Below are 19,403 nucleotides of genomic sequence, written 5' to 3' on the forward strand. Positions count from 1 at the left end.
ATAGTCAGAAAAAGAAAGGAAGGGGAGGAAATGTGTATATTTTCATTTTTTTTTAAATGTTTATTTATTCTTGACAGAGAGAGACAGAGTGCAAGCAGGGGAGGGGCAGGGAGAGAGGGAGACACAGAATCCGAAGCAGCTCCAGGCTCCGAGCTGTCAGCACAGAGCCCGACACGGGGCTCAAACTCACAAACCGCGAGATCATGACCTGAGCCGAAGTCACACGCTTAACCGACTGAGCCACCCGGGCGCCCCTATGCATAGTTTAAAATAAAATATAATCATGGCCGGTTATCAAGAGCTTACGACTCTAATCTGTAAAGCAATTTCTGCATAAAATGGGCTCTAAAAGTCGTGCAGCCTCCATGAGCCAAGTCCCCGGTACCCACCTGGGATGCCACCGTGGGGAGAACAGACGGACGGTGCCTCCCGCTGGGTTAGGAGATGAAACCCAGGCGCCCGGTTAACTGCGAATCTCACAGAAGCAGCAGATAACAGGTCAGTAGATGACGCAATACCTGGGACACGCTTACACTTAAAAATTACTTGTTACGTCTCAGAAAGGCACATTTCACTAGATGCTCCGTATTTGCATTTGCTAAACCCGACAGCAGAACCAGGGGCGGCCAGACTGAGCAACGAAGACATTCAGTCGCCCCCCCGACAGGGGTTCCTTGCCGTTGCTGCCAGAGGCTGCGGGTCAGTGACCCCGTGTGATCTCGTCTCCCCTCTGCTGGTGGACCGTTTTGGGCACCGGTTTGTCCCTCCCCGCCCGGTGGGCCGGGTTCGCTGGAAGAGGGTAGAGTCTAAATGCAACACGGGACCAGGGGAAGAAGCTGCAGGTAACCCCAACCAGAGAGAGGCTGCTGGCTATCAAGCAGAACCCATGCTGTCTCCTAACGGGGTGGCGAGGTGCCCAGCTAAAACATTGTCTTCCTTGGGGGGCACCCAGGTGGCTCAGTCGGTTGAACGTCCGACTTCGGCTCAGGTCGTGAGTTCGAGCCCCGCGTCGGGCTCTGCGCGGACGGCTCGGAGCCCGGAGCCTGCTTCGGATTCTGTGTCTCCCTCTCTCTTCCCCTCCCCTGCTCGTGCTCTCTCTCTCTCGGTCTCTCTCTCGATGCAGGCAGGGGTGGCCGATACCTCGTGAATGCATGTCACCAGCTCAGGCTCGCAGGCAGGTTCTTGAAAGGGGTGATGCAGCTAAGACTCACGGCCTTCGTCTCCCCCTCCCCCTACTCCTTCCTGCCTGGGATGAAGACGTGATGGCTGGGGCTGCAGAAGCATCTTGAATCCCACGCAGACCTGAAGATCATATCAGCGCACCGAGGAGGGCAGGGCCGACGGGTGGATGTGGACACAGGGGCTCCCGTGCTGGTCCAGGGTTCACGCGCTCTGGCTCTCGTCCAGGTGAGGCGCAGATAAGCGGGCATCGTCTGGTTTCCTGGATTGCTTCGGCTTTCTGTCCCGGGCAGCCACAGCTGATCTACGAGGACGCATCTGTCCCCTCCTCGCTCGTTTCAAACGCCACCTGCATCAGATACTAACTTCCCAAGTATTAACTTTCTCTAGCCTATTCTGGTTCATCGGTTTATTGATTTTTTCCAGCACCAACAGCACACTGTTTTATTACTAATGCCATATATATAATATGTTTTTTAATTTTTTTTTAATGTTTATTTTTGAGAGACAGAGTGCAAGCAGGGGAGGGGCAGAGAGAGAGGGAGACACAGAATCCAAAGCAGCTCCAGGCTCCGAGCTGTCAGCCCAGAGCCCGACGCGGGGCTCGAACCCACCGACCGTGAGATCATGACCTGGGCTGAAGTCAGACACTCAACCGACTGAGCCACCCAGATGCCCGGCCATATAATATGTTTATGAGATACTGGACGTCACAGATACCCTTTTACAAATTTGTCTCAGCCACTCCTGCGTATCGACGCCTTCATATGAATTTTAGAATCTGTTCCATGCTGGGCACTGTTGAAAATTGTATCGGGATTATAGATAATTTAGAGTAAATTAGCTTCTTGGCAATCGAGTGCCCCTCTCTATAGAGCTGGTATCTTCTCCCCATTTATTTACGTCGTCTTTGGTTAAACACAATTACCTTCATAAAGGTCTTTACGTTTTTCAGGGTTTTGTTCCTATTTCATTTTTTTGTTACGTTTTTCCTCATTGAGACTTTGTGTCACATGTCCTTATGTATTGCTAATACCACGTAAGGAACCTTTGTTTGCACTGACCTTCCGAACTCTCTTCCTCATTTGTCCGGTTTTCCAGTCAATTCCCTTCGATATTGCAGGTGGATAATCCTACAGTTTCGTCTTCCTCTCTGGCAGCCATGCCTTTCGCTGCTTTCCTTCGTCTCGTTGCTTTCACCCCATCACCCAGCGAGCTCGGTGACCCTCCTACGTCTGCCCCACGCACCCCTGCAGACACTGTGCTGCAGCTAGACTGGACCGGGAGGGGCCAGAAGCCACCTGCACCCCGGGACTCCCACGTGGTCCTGATAGACAGTCTGGACTGAGGGCCTGGGGACGAGGCTGGGGACGGGGCCTGGGGACCCCACAGGGCTGAGCAGCCACATCCTCACCCTGTTTCTGAGTCGCTAGGCATCCCAGAAATGTCGAGCGCGATATTGAGTAGGTCCCGCGGAAACGCCCGTTATCAGGTGAGGGAGGCGTTCTTCTATAAGTACTTTGGGGAGAGTCTTTTTTAAAGATGGGGAGTGGAGTTTTAATTTGTATTTGTGGTTTTTTTCCTTTTTGAAAAAAATGTTTATTTCTTTATTTTTGAAAGACAGAGAGGGAGAGAGAGACAGAGCACGAGTGGGCGAGGGACAGAGAGAGGGAGACACAGAATCCGAAGCGGGCTCCAGACTCTGAGCCGTCAGCACAGAGCCCGACGCGGGACTCGAACTCACGGACCGCGAGATCACGACCCAAGCCGAAGTCGGACGCCCAACCGACTGAGCGCCCCCGGCGTCCCTGCTCTGTTTGCCTTTTGTCTTTGTCGTCAGACAACAGCTCCCCTGTCGAAGTTGGTGCCTCTCCGCGGGGCTGGCTTCCTTCAAGTCTTGCTGGTTTCTGGTGTCTGTTCGTCTGTAGACTCCCCGTGTGCCGGGCTGGAGAGCGTGCATCACATAGAAAGGAGCGGAACGTGCTTCCCCGGGCAGATTCCCGGGCCTCCCTTGTGACACCAGTGAGACCTGGTCGGGGGGGTGAGGGGGGGGAAGGGCGTTACCTAATCTGGGCCGAGGGCCCATCTGTCTTTTCTGGGTGACGTCAGCCACCCCAGCGCCTGGCCCTGCCTCTCTGCTCCCCTTGAGACAAGACCCGGGACGTACCACTGTCCCCTGACAAGAGGACTGCGTCCCCATCGATCACCCGGTCAGGGTCCTGGGGGTGCCCTCAGCCTGTGTCACAGTCTCCAGGTTCCCCACGTCGGGACGTAGCCCGTCTGCTGTGGGTGTTCCCTTCCGGTCTGGTTGGACTGCAGGTTCCTTGTTGAGTCTAAGGGGCTTCTCGTCACCACTGCCCAGGAGCAGAACCCCTCCTTCCCCGCCAGCCCAGTTACGGGACCTTCTTAAAATAATGACTCAGTCACTGCTCGAAATTGAGGGCAGGAGGACGAGGCTGCCGGGGCCCGTCTGCCACCTTGAACTGGATTTCCAGTTGCTTTTTAAAGCCGCTTCTTCTCAAATTGCCAGCGGAAACCAGCAGAGGCTCTGATTTGGGGGAGGATCACAAGACAGGGCACAGACAGTTCTATGAAACAAATCAGAACTATTCGGTGGCCAACTACTTTGACAAAAGCTCTGCAGCTTTCTTCTTGTTCTCTCCCTAAGGGATAGCTTTTCTTAAACCCAGAGAGCCTGTCGACGGTGGTTGGCCTAAAAACGTGAATATTCCTTTGAGTAATTTGGGCTCATCTTAACCCATTCCACGAAGGAGCAAGCAAGCACTGAGTTTCACACACCTATGCAGATACAAGGAGAAGTTATTCTAGGACGAGAATTCCCGGCAGGTTTAGGAAACGCACGTTCGCGGGGACGATTCCCGGACGATTGCACTTGGGAGAGACGCTGGAGCTCTGGAGGTGAGGGCTGAGTGTGAGGAGTGTGAGGGAGCAGAAACTTTTCCTCCACCCTCTTAGGTTCATACACGAGGGCCTGCTAATTAAAGTGACGAGAAACAGAGAAACAAGAGAGTTACACAGAGTTTATTGACGTATGCAATGCCCATACACGCAGGCGTGCTCAATGATGAGGAATTCAAACAGGGGGGTAAAATTTAGGGCTTATGTTGGGGGGGGGGGGAAGGAAGAGAAGGAAGAGGCTCTCATGGGAAGTGCAAATAGGTCTCTTTAGGGAAAACAAGTGGGCTCTTTAGGGGAACAAATGAGAGACGAGAAAGTTTATGACCAGGTCTGTCATACAGATACGATTTTTAGTAACTGGGTGACGGTATGCCTTCACACTTCTCGTGCTTGAGATTTGCCGAGCCTGCTGGAGGTGGGCTTACGGTCTTCGTGAAATTTGGAACCTTTTCAGCCATTATCTCAACTGAGTTCTCTGCCCCACCCGTCTCCGACTCCGGTGTTACAAGGCCCTTCAAGGAGGCGACAAGGTGCCTCTGCCCGTTTGTTACCTTCTTCATCCCTCCGTGTTGCATCTTGAACAGTTTCTCTGTCTCCCGCTCCTGGAGTCTCGTCCTCCGGGAAGCCTGGGCTGCGTGAACTCCCCCTGATGTGTTTTTGCAGCTGTGGCCACCGTTTCAACTCTGGAAGTTGGGTGCCCGTCTTCCCCTGGCGTCAGCTCCCTGGTGTCCACTTAGCTTTTCCAAGGCTGCAACCTTGTCACGGTAACGGTTCGACGTGTCCCTCTGATGGTTCTAGAGTCTGTCTCCTTTCCGGGTGGATCCGCCAGCCCCCGGGTCCTCCTGATCGTTTGGTGCTGGATCCCGGACTTCCCCCTGTTGGGTGCTGGGTCCTGGGGGCTCCCATAAACGTCCTTGCTCTACGTTCCGGGTGAAGCCGTTACTTGAGGGCAGTGCTCCTTCCGGATAGGCCTTCCCGGCTTGCCAGGCAGGACCGCAGCAGCCTTCGCGTTTCCCCGTCCCGGGGCGGAGCCTCTTGGGACTCGACGCGGCGCCCCTCGGACCTGGGCTCCCGGCCTGGCTGGCGGGACCGGGAACTGTTCTCAGCCCCGCGCTCACATGGGGCGTCGTGACCTCGGGTCCCTCGGACGGCACTTCCCCCGGCCTCGGTGGTTTCCCCACGTGCAGGCGTGGCCAGTTCTCAATGAATCCGCCCGGAGCTCCGCCCACATCTCCTGACACCCAGCTCCAGCTCCTGGGCTCAGGACGCCTGCCGGGCTTGCCTTGGTTTCCCTCCCTGCGCCGCAGCCTGGAAACCCGGGTTCCCAGCGGTAGGGACGAAATTACAAGTGAGGGAGGCTGGGAGGCAGGGGCGAGGGTGGGCTGTCAGAGGCCTGCTGGCCAGGCTGGCACCGAGCCTGGATTTCATCCAGGGCCACGGGAAGCCAGCAAACGAGCAGCCTCCTCGGTTTACCTGCACAGTCATAGCGTTAGCTAACATCCCTGTCTGCTTCACGAGTCCGCACGACAGCACTGGCAGGTTGGCTCTGTTGTCCGCACTTCGCTCACGGGGAAATGAGCCACGGGGAGATTAGGTAACCGGCTGCGGGCCACGCGCCCAGCCGGTTCGAGCCCGTGGCCCGAGACACAGCTTGGCCGCAATATGGAGACAGCCACACCTTGGGGAAGGGAGGAGGCCTGAACCAAGGCGGGGGGTGGGGGGGGCGCAGGGTGGGAGAGGGAGGCGCATGGGGGAAGGACCGTCACCAGGGTGTTATTTGTGGGAGCGAAAGGGCGAGGGTCGATATGGAAGACGGTCCGACGGCACCATCCACGGGGACGGGGACGTGGGCAGGGAAGGATGGTGATTTTGTCGGGCGTGCTAGGCTTGCATTGCCAGGGTCCCGTGGAAGGAGGCGTCCAGGGGACGAGCCGGCAGACGAGGGGTGGGGGGAGCGTCCCAGCAGGATCAGAGTGGCGTCCGTGGCCACGTGACCTCAGGAACAGGGAGACAAGACCACGGGCTCCATCTGAGGACCCAGGTGGGGACAGGGACGCAGGACCAGGCTCAGGGCTGCAGCCTCAGGTTGAGTCAGCCCTTCTATTGAAGCCATCCCAATTATAGAAACTTCCAAGAACAGTTTGCTACGTACAGCTTGTGACGGCCGGGCGTAACCACCCCCGGGGGAGGCCGCCTGCTGAGATGTGGAGTCAGACTCAGACCCAGACAGACCTGGGCTGGACCCGTGGCCCCACCCGTTCCCAGCTGTGTGACCTTGGAGAGGATTTTAACTTCTCTGGCCTTCATTTCCTTAAAGACAACGCCAAGGACAAAGCGCACCTCCTAGAGTGAGGACGGCGGGCAAACGCACAGCAGGCGCCAGGAGCGCTGGGTTAGCCATGTCTTCTCCGGTCCGAGAAGGAGCGGCCTGTGCTTCGAGCACCTTCACGTCACTTCCGCCGGGAGTCGCTGGCCTCTCGGCCTTTCGCAGCTCCTTCCCGTGCGCCGACGGGGACAGGAAGGCCACAGACCACGCGGCAGAGAGGTGGTCCTCAGTGAAGTGACACGTTCGGTTCCAGTCCAGACTCTGACGCTCGCTGGCCGCACAGCCTCAAGCAGATCACCCACCAGCCTGAGCCTCAGTTTCCCCATCTGTAAAAGGGGTCATAGTCCTACCTCACAGCGCTGTTCCAAGGAGGGAACAGGTCCCAGATGCAAAACGCCCAGGACGCGGTCTGGCACCCGGCATTTGCTCCATAAATGCAGTTCCTGGCACCTCCAGCTTTCTCTCTGTCTCTCGTCCACAGAAACAAAGTCAGGAGCTTTTCCGTGCCCTGTCTGGAATGTTCCTTCTAATGAGATGCTCACATTCTGCCTCCCGTGACCTTCATTTCCGAGAAAACGCTGCCTTCCTGCTAGACAGGGAGCGTCTGGAGGACAGAGACTGTGTCTGACCCAGCTCGTCTCCCCCCGACTGTCCGGGCCACAGTAGGTACATGATAAACGGGCACCAAGAAGGGGGATGAATGAATAACCGTGCGGTTACGTCAGGAGCTGTGAGCGAGAGGAAATTAGTTTGCGGGTAGAATTATTGCATCATGCACCCAGTCCCGCAAAACAGTGAGGCATGGCTTGTAGGAGCTTCCAACGCTTTTTCAGAAACTTAATTGCCAGTTAATTTTCCTGCAAAACACCACAACCTCCGTGAGTTCTGGAACCCTCGTCCGGCTCTGCCTGAAACCGAAGCAGCTTTCTCTGAGTCAGCGACCCGAGGACGCAGGGTGCCGCGATTGTCACATCTTTGGTTATGAGCAAGATGTGTCTACCCTGATCCTTCTGCCTCTCGTGTCCCCATGAGAGGACACGTATCTCCCACCTGTGACTGCAGAAGTGGGGGTGACCTGAGCTGAGCCACTGCCAGTCCTTCTCTCGCTGTGTTCTCGTTTGATCAGAGCTGAGTCTGTGATAGTGATCGGGGCTCAGTATGTGACCATGATCAGGGCTCAGCCTGTGACCACAATCAAGGCTCAGTATATGACCACGACCAGGCTCAGTCTGTGGCCAGGACTGGGGTTTTGTCTGTGGCCATGGCTGGAGCTCATTCTGTGACCATGATCAGGGCTCAGTCTGTAACTACTGGGCTCAGTCTGTGACCAGGACTGGAGCTCAGTCTATGATTGCAATTAGGGCTTAGTCTGTAACCAGGACTGGGGCTCAGTCCATGACCATAGCCAGGCTCAGTCTCTGACCACGATTAGGGGTCAGTCTGTGACCAGGACCGGGGTTTTGTCTGTGGCCGTGACTGGAGCTCCTTCCGTGACCAGGACTGGGGTTCAGTCCATGACCATAGCCAAGTTCAGTCTGTGACTGTGACCAGGGCTCAGTCTCAGACCATGATCAGGGCTCAGTCTGTGACCATGACCAGGGCTCAGTCTCTGACCATGATCAGGGCTCAGTCTCTGACCACAATCAGGGCTCAGTCTCTGACCATGATCAGGGCTCAGTCTGTGACCCCAACCAGGGCTCAGCCTCTGACCACGACCAGGGCTCAGTCTCTGACCATAATCAGAGCTCAGTCTGTGACCATGATCAGGGCTCAGTCTGTGACTCCAACCAGGGCTCAGCCTGTGACCACGACCAGGGCTCAGTCTCTGACCACAATCAGGGCTCAGTCTGTGACCATGATCAGGGCTCAGTCTGTGACCCCCAACCAGGGCTCAGTCTCTGACCATGATCAGGGCTCAGTCTGTGACCCCAACCAGGGCTCAGCCTGTGACCACGACCAGGGCTCAGTCTCTGACCACAATCAGGGCTCAGTCTCTGACCACGACCAGGGCTCAGTCTCTGACCATGACCAGGGCTCAGGCTCTGACCACAATGAGAGCTCAGTCTGTGACCATGATCAGGGCTCAGTCTGTGACCCCAACCAGGGCTCAGCCTCTGACCACGACCAGGGCTCAGTCTCTGACCATAATCAGAGCTCAGTCTGTGACCATGATCAGGGCTCAGTCTGTGACTCCAACCAGGGCTCAGCCTGTGACCACGACCAGGGCTCAGTCTCTGACCACAATCAGGGCTCAGTCTGTGACCATTATCAGGGCTCAGTCTGTGACCCCCAACCAGGGCTCAGTCTCTGACCACGACCAGGTCTCAGTCTCTGACCACAATCAGGGCTCAGTCTCTGACCATGACCAGGGCTCAGTCTGTGACCACGACCAGGGCTCAGTCTGTGACTCCAACGAGGGCTCAGTCTGTGACCATGATCAGGACTCAGTCTGTGACTCCAACGAGGGCTCAGTCTGTGACCACCACCAGGGCTCAGTCTCTGACCGTGATCAGGGCTCAGTCTGTGACCACGACCAGGGCTCAGTCTCTGGCCACAATCAGGGCTCAGTCTGTGACCATGACCAGGGCTCAGTCTCTGACCATGAACAGGGCTCAGTCTCTGACCACAATCAGAGCTCAGTCTGTGACCACGATCAGGGCTCAGTCTGTGACTCCAACCAGGGCTCAGTCTGTGACCACGATCAGGGCTCAGTATCCATCCCTAGTCACACCTCTCAGCCACAGCTGAAGTCAGCAGTGGACCGGTGGGTCAGACATAACAAACACCTGAGGTATCTGCTACCCAACTCAAAAACTAATTATTAAATTGAATTAAGTGAGGGCTGGATGATTCCTCGGACTCCTAAGATGAGGTGGGACGTGTGGAGGAGGGGAAGAAGGGTGTCATTGACCCTGATGAGGAAGGACCCCGAGCTCAGGTGCAGCAGACAGAATTAAATCCTGCCCTGACCTATTTAAGCAACTTCTTGGCCAGGGGGCTGGAGTCGTCACCTTGAGCCACACGGTCACCCACATAGAGATCACAGAGCCTGGAGACGTGTGCCCAGGGGGGCCAGAGGCTGCCAGTAGCCGTCACCTGCTTGGGCATCACAGCTAAGTGGGTCAGCACTTCCCGGCCACTCCGATGATTAATGGCATGGAAGTGAGTAGCTCACGGTGGCTGGGGCTCCGTGACTCGAGCCCGGGCCAGCAGTGAGCTCATTCCGCGAGCACCTGCGGCTCTGAGGCCCTGAGGTGGTAAATCTCCGCGGCTACTTCTGTGGGCGCTCGCGAACTCTCTGCATCAGTCCGTGCCCTGTTCGGTACCCCCTCTCTGTCTGCCTCCTCCAGCGTCCCAGCTGAAGGACACCTCTGACGGGTAACATAGCCAAAGTTAATCCAATCGGACACAAGAGCCGAGGCGGAAGGCGTCCCGTCCGCGTACGATTCACCTTTGTTTACTATTCGCCGAGTTTGTGAAGGACTCGCGGTTAAGCGTCCGACTCCGGCTCAGGTCATGATCTCATTGTTGGTTTGACCCCCACGTCAGGCTCTGTGGTGACAGCTCGGAGCCTGGAGCTTGCTTCCGATTCTGTGTCTCCCTCTCTCTCTCTGCCCCTCCCCTGTTCATGCTCTCTCTCTCTCCCTCTCTCTCTCAAACGTAAGTAAACATTAAAAAATTTTTTTTTTAATTAAAAAAAAAAACAAGTGTCTACAGATGGGCTCGAAGAACCTGGTTGCCACACGTCCGAGCCATTCATTTCTTTTGTCGCGCGCTGGTTTATTCATTCGGGGGCGATCCCACCGAACGTCGACTCCGTGCTGGGCCCTGGCCTAGGCCGGAAACAAGCCAGCCAAAATCACAGTGGCTGCTGTTGGCTAACCTCTGTTGCAAAGGGGCCCCGCACGGCACCCCGTGCTGAGCACCCATCAGCGTCGCCTAACTTCAGTTCACATACGCTAGGAAGTAGCCGTTAAGTGTGCACGTTCTACAGACCCGGAAACTGAGGCACGAAGCAAGTAAGCAGCTCGCTCAGAGCTGAGCAAGTAGGAAAGTGGTTCTGCTCTATTCCGATCCGCCCTCCCCATCATTTGAATGACGAAGAGGCTCAAGGATAGACCGAGGTTCACTTCTGCCCCAGGCAGCGCCCAGACAAGACAGCCCCGCGTTCCTGCCTCTGGTGGCTCGCTGGTCCTTTTTTACTCCGAGCCTTCAGTGTCCCCCACCTCATGCCAATGAATCCCCTGGGCTTACGTCGTACAGACCGGGCTTCTGCTGGTGGTGGTCAGCTCCTCGTCAGGGGAGGGGAGGCCGCACCAGTGGGTTCGCGTGTGAGATGGGGTGACAGATTGCGTTTCCCAGACGCGGCTGCAGGGAAGTCTGCCTCCCCCCACACCATCCTCTGGAATCTGGCCGCCTCCCCCTCGAGCGGTGGGCTCCATGTTCCCTCCCCGCGGACCAGGGCGGACATCCGCGCACGAGCGGAGAGACGCGTCGCGACCTCCGAGGTTGGATCGTGAACGTGCGTGGGCGACTGCATTGCCTCTGCCGGGATGCTTACCCTTGGGACCCGGCGTCTGGATGATGCCAGCCCAGAGCCACAGAGTGACAACCACCCCCCCGAGCCTTCAAGCCTGCCCAGGGTGGGGCCCCAGACGTCACGGAGCAGAGATTCACCAGCCCTGCTGGGTCCTGCCCACGTGCCTGACCCCACAGAATCCGTGAGCCTGATCAGACGGTGGCTGGAACGGGTGAGTGTTTGCAACAGCCGACCTCCAGGAGCGCGTCCTACCCAGACGCAGTCCCTCCCAGAATCACATCAAGGCAGGGCTGTCCCCTGCTCTGGGCTCCCCGCCCCCCGCATTTCCGGGGCAAGTCTGAAGGCACCCCAAGCTCGGGACCTGAGAGACCAGGCATGCGCTCAGCAGACAGCCCGTCGGCAGGATGTTCTTCTGTCGCCTGGGAGGAAGCGGCTTCTGGGGGAGGCGCGAGAACGGGAGGGAGGGACCGCTTGTATCCGAGCAGCAGCACCTCCTTGGGGGGCCGGGGAGAGACGGAGCCCGGCGAAATAAACGGGCGTGTGGCGTGATAGCATCCGGAAGTTACCCAGGGAGACAGACGCAGCACGTCCAGAGCCTGCCGAGAATTTCACTGAAGTCCTCGTCGGAAGCGACGGTCTGTTGTCGTCTCTGCCGTGACCCTGCCGTCTCTCTCCGGTGGGCAGGACGGTGCTCACGCTGGGGACAGAGACAGTCCAGGCTCCGTCCCTGCCGTGTGGGCGCGTGTCCCCAGCCCCCTGTGGTTGTCCCGGTCTCCGTGTGGTGACGGAGGGGACAGACTCCTGAGTCCGGGTGCTCGAATGCTGTGTGGCCTCAGGAAGGTTGCTCGCCCTCTCTGGGCCCGTTTGCTCATCTGTAAAAGAAAACAAGGATCGTAAGGGTACCTGTCTGGCAGGGCCGCTGCGGGGTTTAACGCCACATTAGCACAGCGCTTGACCCCCAAGGAGACTTCAGCTTTACGGTTTTTACCACTGGGACCAATGGGTTTCCGGCCACGCAGGCATCTCATTTGATAGGGCCCCGCGCGCCTGTGTGTGTGTGCACCCCACCTGGGCTTGCTGGACACGCGGCAAGGCCTCTCCGTTCGTGGCCCCGCACCCCTCCCCGGATGCAGAGAGCCAGGGGCCACTGCAGCACCACGGACCAGGCCACGGACCAGGCGGGAAGAACACGGCGCCCCCCCTACAGCCAGGAAGGAGCAGCGTCAGGGTCTCGGTGACCTCACAAAACTCAGGTGGGTTTCCTGTCGGCGTCATGGCCACCGCACGCGAGGAGGCTGTCCTTGGGGGCTGTTCTCCGTGTGGGGACCCAGGGACCCAGGCTCCTTCCATCCCCGGGGGACTGGAAGGTCATTGTACGAGGTGGTTTGAGCCCAGTCCTGCACCACACATCACTCCTGTCCACACTCCATTGGCCACAACTCAGGGTGCGATGAACGGCCACACCAACCGGTTCCGGCCCGAGAGGAGGTTCGGACTTCTCGGAGAAAGGCTGCCGACTGGACAGAAGGAGAGCACGGGGCCTCCCCGGACTCGACCCAGGGCGTTTCCCCCCTGTCATTCCCGGGGCCCCGGGAGGCACTGAGACCGCCCTCAGCTGGTCCCCTTCTCCCTGTTCTCACGCACCTGCCCGCACGGCACCCGCCCACCTCCCGGACTTCTCTGCTCTGAAGCTGCCGTCTCCCGTGTGACTTCGCACACCAGCGAGAAAAACAAGGGAGTGACTCACGTTGACCAAGAACCGTAACTACCTATTTGTCATCTCCCTCCGTCAGCTTTGACACGGGAGGCCAGTCGGCATGAGGTGGGGACGCTGGGAGCCAGATTTGACACAAGCCGAGCCAGGGGATCACTGCAGGCCTGGAGGCCGTCCAGAGCCTCCCCGTGGCCCATCATTTCCTGGGGGCCATCCGGGGCCTCCCTCTAGCCCATCACCTCCTGGGGACCGCCCAGGACCTCCCGGTGGCCCATCAACTCCTAGGGGCCGTCCGGGGCCTCCCCGTGGCCCATCACCTCCAGGGGGCCGTCCGGGGCCTCCCTCTAGCCCATCACCTCTTGGGGGCCGTCCGGGGCCTCCCCATGGCCCATCACTTCCTGGGAACTGTCCGGGGCCTCCCCATGGCCCATCACCTCGTTACATGGATGCCAGGGAGAGGGAGGTCTTTTATTCTGAGATCCGGCCCTCCATGGTGGTTAATCTGTCCCAACTTCGGGTAATTGGCTTTCCTCCTCAGGACAGCACCCCGGGGCCCTGAACCAGCGCCCGGCTGCCCGGAGCCAGCAGCAGACGCAAGCCCCCTCCTCTTTCCGGAGCCCCAGGGAGAGTCCACGTGGGAAGGAGGCCAAAAGAGAGAGTGTCTTCCGATCGCACAGGGAAGAGACGTTGTGATTTCACGGCACATTTTCCTGAGCATGAAGGGACAGGAAGTCAAAGCAATAGTTTGGCAAGATCTGTTGGGAAAGCCTCTGCTGGGGTTGAACAGAAAAAGGCCGAGATGGCTCTCCGAGGGTGTCATGACTCCCACCTGCCTGGGACGTCTTTATTTTCCAGCCTAAAAAGCGTCATCTAAGGGGAGATCAAATCCAAAGAGCTGTCTCGCACTGTTCGCCTGAGCCGGCGTGAGCGCATCTCACAAAGCACGATGATAAAAGCTAAGTGGGGTCTGAGCTCAGTCACCATTCAGGACCAGCTGCGGGGGGCAGGGGATGGGGACACGGTCCCTGGTTCCTGTAAGGGACACTACAGAGCTGGGCCGTGAGTCACGACCCAGGCAGGAGATGCTCACGGGAGCCGGGTCATGGGGGCTGCCGCGCAGACAGGAACCCACGTCGCAGAGGCCACCAGGGGACGGCCACGTAACTGCCTCTGTCTGTGGCCGGCTCCCAAACCTCAGCCACACAAACGTGTCCGAAGGTCTCCAAGACGTCAGGCGCCTCCAGACGCGTGACACAGCGAGCAGGCAAAACGTCCCGTCCGTGGTCCTCACGAGGAAACATCCGGAGAACCCAGACTGAGTGACATTCTCCTGAATGACTGGCCAGCACCCTTCAAACGCAGGAAGATCATGCAAGATAAAGAAACTGTCAGAGGCCGGAGGGGACGTGAAACAGGTGGGACGCCTCAGTGCAAAGTGGGGTCCTGGACCGGAGACGAGATCTCCACAGATGCAGAGGGTAAGATGCCCAAGTGACTGTGGACCGTCTGGTTTCACTGACTGGACCGATGGTTACGAAAGATGTCGGCCTTGGGGGATGCTGGGGGATGGGTGCAGGGGACACTCCGTATTGTCCTTCCAGTCCTTCTGGAAGTCTAAAATTCTTTCCAGGGACACCTGGATGGCTCAGTCAGTTGGGCGTCCGACATCAGCTCAGGTCATGATCTCACGGTTCGTGGGCTCGACATCACCCTTGATGTCACCAGAGGAGCAGGAGAGGTTTGGGAAGTGGATATTTGGAAAGTGGATAACGTTCTCACTCTGTGATTCAATGATGTTAGTGCCTTGTCTGTGCACCTTTTGAAATCGTCTCCGGGACCCCCTAAAATCACACACCGTGTTGGGAAAACACTGCCTTTTGGAAACCCCATGGCGAGGCCTGAAGACTGTGGGTGCAGAACGAAAGTCAGAAGGTTTGCAGCGAGAGGGGAGGGCCGTCCACACGGCATCACCCCATCCATTTGAGGTTTGGTTTTTTTGTTTCCTTTAAGGGGACGTATGTGAGTATCAGTCAGCTAGTGCTGCTTAACAAACAGTCCCAAACTCAGCAACGCACACCAGCACGCATTTGCTCTCAGCCTCCAAAATGTACAGTCAGCTGTACTTCTCCATACAGGCAGAGTGCAGACGCCCCGGGACAGCTCACTCCCAGGACCAGCCGTCCACCTGGGGCCCGTTCCTCATGTGGTCGTGGCAGAAGCGGAAGTGGAGAGCTCCAGCAAGGGCGTGGACATCAGCTCTCTACTTAGGTCGCACCTCCTCACATCCCCTCCGCCTGAGCAAGCCACCGCCAAGCCCCACGCGGAGGGAGCCAGGACGCATGCTCCCGGAGGGAGGGATTATCTGATGAGTGAATATTCCTAAAGATCCCAAAGGCGTCTGCATACGAGCAACATGCATATACACACTGATTATGTCGCGTTTATGTATATTTGACGTATAGGAACTCTCAAAGGAAGAGCACACAAGAAGCTAATAACGGGTTGCCTCTCAGCAACGGAACAGGGGGCTGGATCAGGATGGGAGGGAACCTTCTCCTCCACCCCCTGCCACAAAGTCTGAATTCTATATGACACGCATATGCCACTTCACAAGAGTCAAACGCCAGCTTAACACCCACGGGCCACAGGGCATTTTCACACCAATTCTCTTATCTGAAATTCACACGAGGCTGTGGCAGACGGAAGCGGGATCGTGAGCCCGCTTGGCGGATGAGAAGGAAACAGGTCTGGCCTGCTCAAGCGACTCACCCAAGGCCAGAAGCTAAACTAGGGCCAAGCCAAGAGACCAGATGAGTCTCACACCTCTGACCCTCCGACCTCACCGTGCAGCCTGCCGCGGCCAGTGCCCGCCCGCGCCATCCGGGGAAGTGTCCTCCCCTCAGTCCCAACACACAAGGGAGAGACTGCGTGGACAGCACCTCGAAGAACCTCTTTGTCCAGCCTGGCCATTTTACAGATGGGCAAGGAGAGGCCCAGAATCACAAGCAGGTGCCTCTGTTTCCCTGTCCCGATGGGACCTTAATGCCCACCTGACAGGGTGTTTGGGGATCAGAGAGGACTGTGTACGCGGGGGTTTGGCAGCCACGAGAGCGTGAGGCGTGATTTTGTGGACTCGCTCGGCCACAGGAGAGCCAGGAGACTGGCCGGGAACATCTAAACCAGCCTGCACTCAAGTGACCGAGTTCTTGGAGCTAAAGGGACTGCTCTCAAGAGGAGTCGCTGGGCTTTGAGTCCTCAGGCGGCCGGGGAGCGGGCTGCTCTGAGAGCGAGACAGAGACAGAGACAGAGACAGAGACAGAGACAGCTCATCCCAAAGCAGCAGGTCCAAGAACAGGTCCGTGACAGACCTCACGCCTGAGCGGGACCTAGGCCTCCGTGAGCCCCTCCGCAGCCCCTTCCCCAAGCTCGGTCATCACAGGAGGACACTTCTCCTCTCCTCCCGCCCAGCAGGCCCTCAGCGGGCGTCCCCTCCCCATGGTGTCCCCGGAGGACAGGTCCCCTCTCACCACTGTGCCCCCGTCCCCGTCCTCATCACCCAGGAGGTAAGACACAGGCGGGGACCGGGGCTGGGGAGGGAGCCAGTGGAGGCACCAGATGTTGGTGAGCAACACGTAGCCCCCCCCCCGAGCTCCCCCCAAGATCCCACTCCAGCCATTTCCAACTTTGCCTCAAATGGAAACTTCCTGAGCCCCGAAGGGCTCCCACAGGACCGATGTCCCCGAGTGAGCCGCTAGAAACAAATGGATGCGAGTTATTCCCCTGGAAGGAAAGACCCGTGGAGGGTTTAAACAGGGGGTCCCGCTGAGCAGGTGGTGGGAGATCTGAAGGCTCAGAGAGGCAGCGTCCGCCCCCCCCCCAGCCCTGAACGGAGCCTGTGAAGCCCAGAATCTGCAGAGACAGCCCCCCGCCCCCACCCGGGGGGCCCCAGCCCCCCCCGCCCCCGTCCTGGCTCTGCAGTGGGTTTACAGAGCCTACTTTGTGCAGCGCAGAGGGGGGCAACCCCGAGAAGCCCCGCAGGGAGCCCCCCAGCTGACTCCAAGGCTCCAGAAACGGGGGGGCCTCAGGCCCCCCAGACCCACCCCCAGCAAGGGGCCACCGAGGCAGGGTCATCTGATTTCCCAAGACAGGCTGGACCGGAGGGGCCCTCTGCCCTCACCGCAGCCTGACTCGAGGGTCCGGGGCCTCCCCCTCCCGCAGGGCCAGCCCCCAGCCCAGGCGGTGGTGGCCCGGGGTCTGCACCAGCTGGACTGCTCCAACCCACCCTCACGGCTTCACGACCCCTCCCGCCCCCAGCTCAGACCACGTCTCCCTCACGCGGCACTGAGTGCCCTGAAGTGTGAAGGGACATCGTGTCGCTCGAGCACAGGGCTCCGGCCCGTCCACCCCCAAGCGCCCCTGGGAGTCCCCCTCGGGAACACCTGCCCGCGGGACACGAGGTCGCCTGGGGGCCGGCAGGTGCCCGGCTGTCCTGCGCCCACACGGAAGGGGCCGGGGCCTCCGGAGCTGGGGGGCTCTCAACTCCCCCCAGTCTCCCCGTGGCCTCGGGAGCCTTGGCTAAAAGCAGTCGCAAGGCAGCAGGGAACCAAGGGCAGGAAACCGGAAGGCGCCCAGCGGCGTGGATCCCACCTGCGCCGGGGGCCCAGGTGCAGAGAGAGAAGGGGCGGCCTCGGGGTCCTGATTCCTGGTCCGCGTCCACCTCCGGCACAGGCGTGAGCAGGCGGAGGCTCTCCGTGCACCAGGGGCCAGTCTGAGCCTCGTAGGAACCAGCTCCGCAGCGTCTCAAGGGTCCCGGGGAGCCTAGGGAGCGAGGCACAGAGTGGGTAAGTGGCACGTCTGAAGTCACACAGCAGAGCAGAGTCTGAAGTCTGGGTTGTGCAGAGTCCTGCCTGCCCACCGGACACAGAACAAGGCCACGCGCTCGGCCCTCTCTCTGGGGGCCCTTGCCCCACAGGACTCTTCCCCGCACAGAAGAGGTTGCCCGAGGGAGGAAGTCAGCCTTCCGGACAAGGACCAACCCCGATGCGTTTTCTGGACAGCACCGCTCAGTCACCTCCGAGGACAAAGTTCGCATCAGCCACACCCACTGTCTGCCTTCTCTAGCCCTGGGCCCCCCAAGTGACTAGAGCGTCCGGGTTCCCCGCACGTTGTAATAACGCGTACAAAGAAAGACCAGCGGGTGTTTGAAGGACCAAGACCTGAGTTCCGGTGTTTCTCCCGAGAGCTGTGTGACCCTGAGCCTCTCTGAGCCTGCGATTTCTCAGCAGTGTGAGGGGGCAGAACACCTTTGCTCAGCGGGCACTGAGCGCTGACACAGGCCAAGCTCTGCGCCCCCCGGGGCTGGCAAGGACAGAGCCACGGACAAAGCCAGCGCTGGGTCTGAGGAGGGACACACAGCAGGAGGGTTGGGACCATGTGGTGGGGAGTCAGGACCGATGTAGGTGGGGCGGACTGAGCAAAGGCAAGGCGGGGAAGGGAGGGAGGGAGAGTGAGCACAGGCGGCAGAGGCTGGGAAGGTCCTCGGGGCAGGTCCTCGGGGCTGCAGGTGCAGGGGCCACAGTGGGGAGGCCGCTAGAGGCTGGGACCTGCCTGGAGTCATCCCCTTGTGTCGACCCCATGAAATACGTCTGCGCACCTGCCTGCGAGCTTGTGACTCCCGCCCTATGGGGATGCTCTCACTACAGAACGTCAAGACTGTCACAAAGCCCGGGCGTGGCCAGCTGGGTGCCCTCCACCGCCGCGTTTGTAGCAGGTCCTCAGACCCCGCTGGGTGCACACAGGTTGCCATGGTGACCGGGTCAAGGGGGGATGGGGACTTCCAAGTAACAGCTGTTTCCAGAAAGGAACGGCCAGTTTTGTCTGCCAGGGGCCCCTGCCCGCCGGGGAAGGGGAGGTTCACGGGGGCCACCAGACACACCCACACCCACATGCGCAGGCCTCCTGGAGACCCGTGGAGGGGAAACTGATACCCGGGACAGAGGGAGAGGCCGTCACTCACCTCCACCCACCACAGACGCCAAATCTCGCCTCCGGCGGGGCCACCACCTCAGCCACGTGTGCGAGCATAAAACACAGCGCGAAGCCAGCACAGAAACGGGAAGGGGGTCAAAACCACCCCGAATCCCCCTTCTCCCGGAGAAAATCGCCGTAAACATTGAACGTGGCTCCTTCTTCCCATGTTTTTTCTAAAATGGTATAAGGATTCTAAAAAGTGGGAGAGAGAGAGAGAGACAGATAAATCAGTCGAAAGATACGTACCGACGGCCGCGGGCCCCGTGTTTCCACCCGACACCGTGTGAGGAGCGTTTCTCATATCATCCGAGCTCATATACCATTTTCAAATGATTCGTAAAAATTTACCAAGCGGATGGACCATAGTTCGCCATTGTATCTTGACGGGCAGGATACGAAGATTGCATCTAATTTAGTGCTGCCATAAACACCTTTGTGTCTGTCTCTGATCATTTTTTTTTAATTTTAAACTTCTTTTATTTAATGTTTATTTATTCTCGAGAGCGAGAAAGAGTGGAGGAGGGGCAGAGAGCGAGGGGGGAGGGGGGGGCGGGACACAGAATCCCAAGCAGGCTCTTCACTGTCAGCAGAGCCCGATGTGGGGCTCAGACTCACAAACTGCGAGATCGTGACCTGAGCCGAAATCTAGGGTCAGACGCTTAACCCACCGAGCCACTCAGGCGCCTCTCTGATCG

At 58.6% G+C, this 19,403-nt stretch overlaps 1 protein-coding gene across 1 annotated transcript; it reads right to left on the reverse strand.

The window, feature by feature from the left end:
- Positions 1 to 11,345: 11,345 nt before the first annotated feature.
- LOC125151812 (uncharacterized) lies at positions 11,346 to 19,200 on the reverse strand. The gene is made up of 3 exons (XM_047833272.1): positions 18,695 to 19,200; positions 17,326 to 17,496; positions 11,346 to 11,836 (listed from the first exon to the last, which is right to left on the reverse strand). Exons 1-3 carry the CDS (start codon positions 18,849 to 18,851, stop codon positions 11,346 to 11,348), a joined length of 819 nt encoding a protein of 272 aa, XP_047689228.1. The 5' UTR covers positions 18,852 to 19,200.
- Positions 19,201 to 19,403: the final 203 nt, after the last annotated feature.

The sequence above is a fragment of the Prionailurus viverrinus genome, chromosome E1 (assembly GCF_022837055.1).
Source record: "Prionailurus viverrinus isolate Anna chromosome E1, UM_Priviv_1.0, whole genome shotgun sequence".
Taxonomy (NCBI): domain Eukaryota; kingdom Metazoa; phylum Chordata; class Mammalia; order Carnivora; family Felidae; genus Prionailurus; species Prionailurus viverrinus.

Excerpts from the sequence above, each read along its gene's own strand:
- LOC125151812 (XM_047833272.1), bottom strand. The coding sequence starts at position 18,851 with ATGTTTACGGCGATTTTCTCCGGGAGAAGGGGGATTCGGGGTGGTTTT. Across the intron at positions 17,497-18,694 it reads GGCGTCTGTGGTGGGTGGAG|GCTCCCCGGGACCCTTGAGA; the intron begins GTGAGTGACGGC and ends CTCGCTCCCTAG. Across the intron at positions 11,837-17,325 it reads CACCTGGGCCCCCGGCGCAG|ATGAGCAAACGGGCCCAGAG; the intron begins GTGGGATCCACG and ends TTTCTTTTACAG.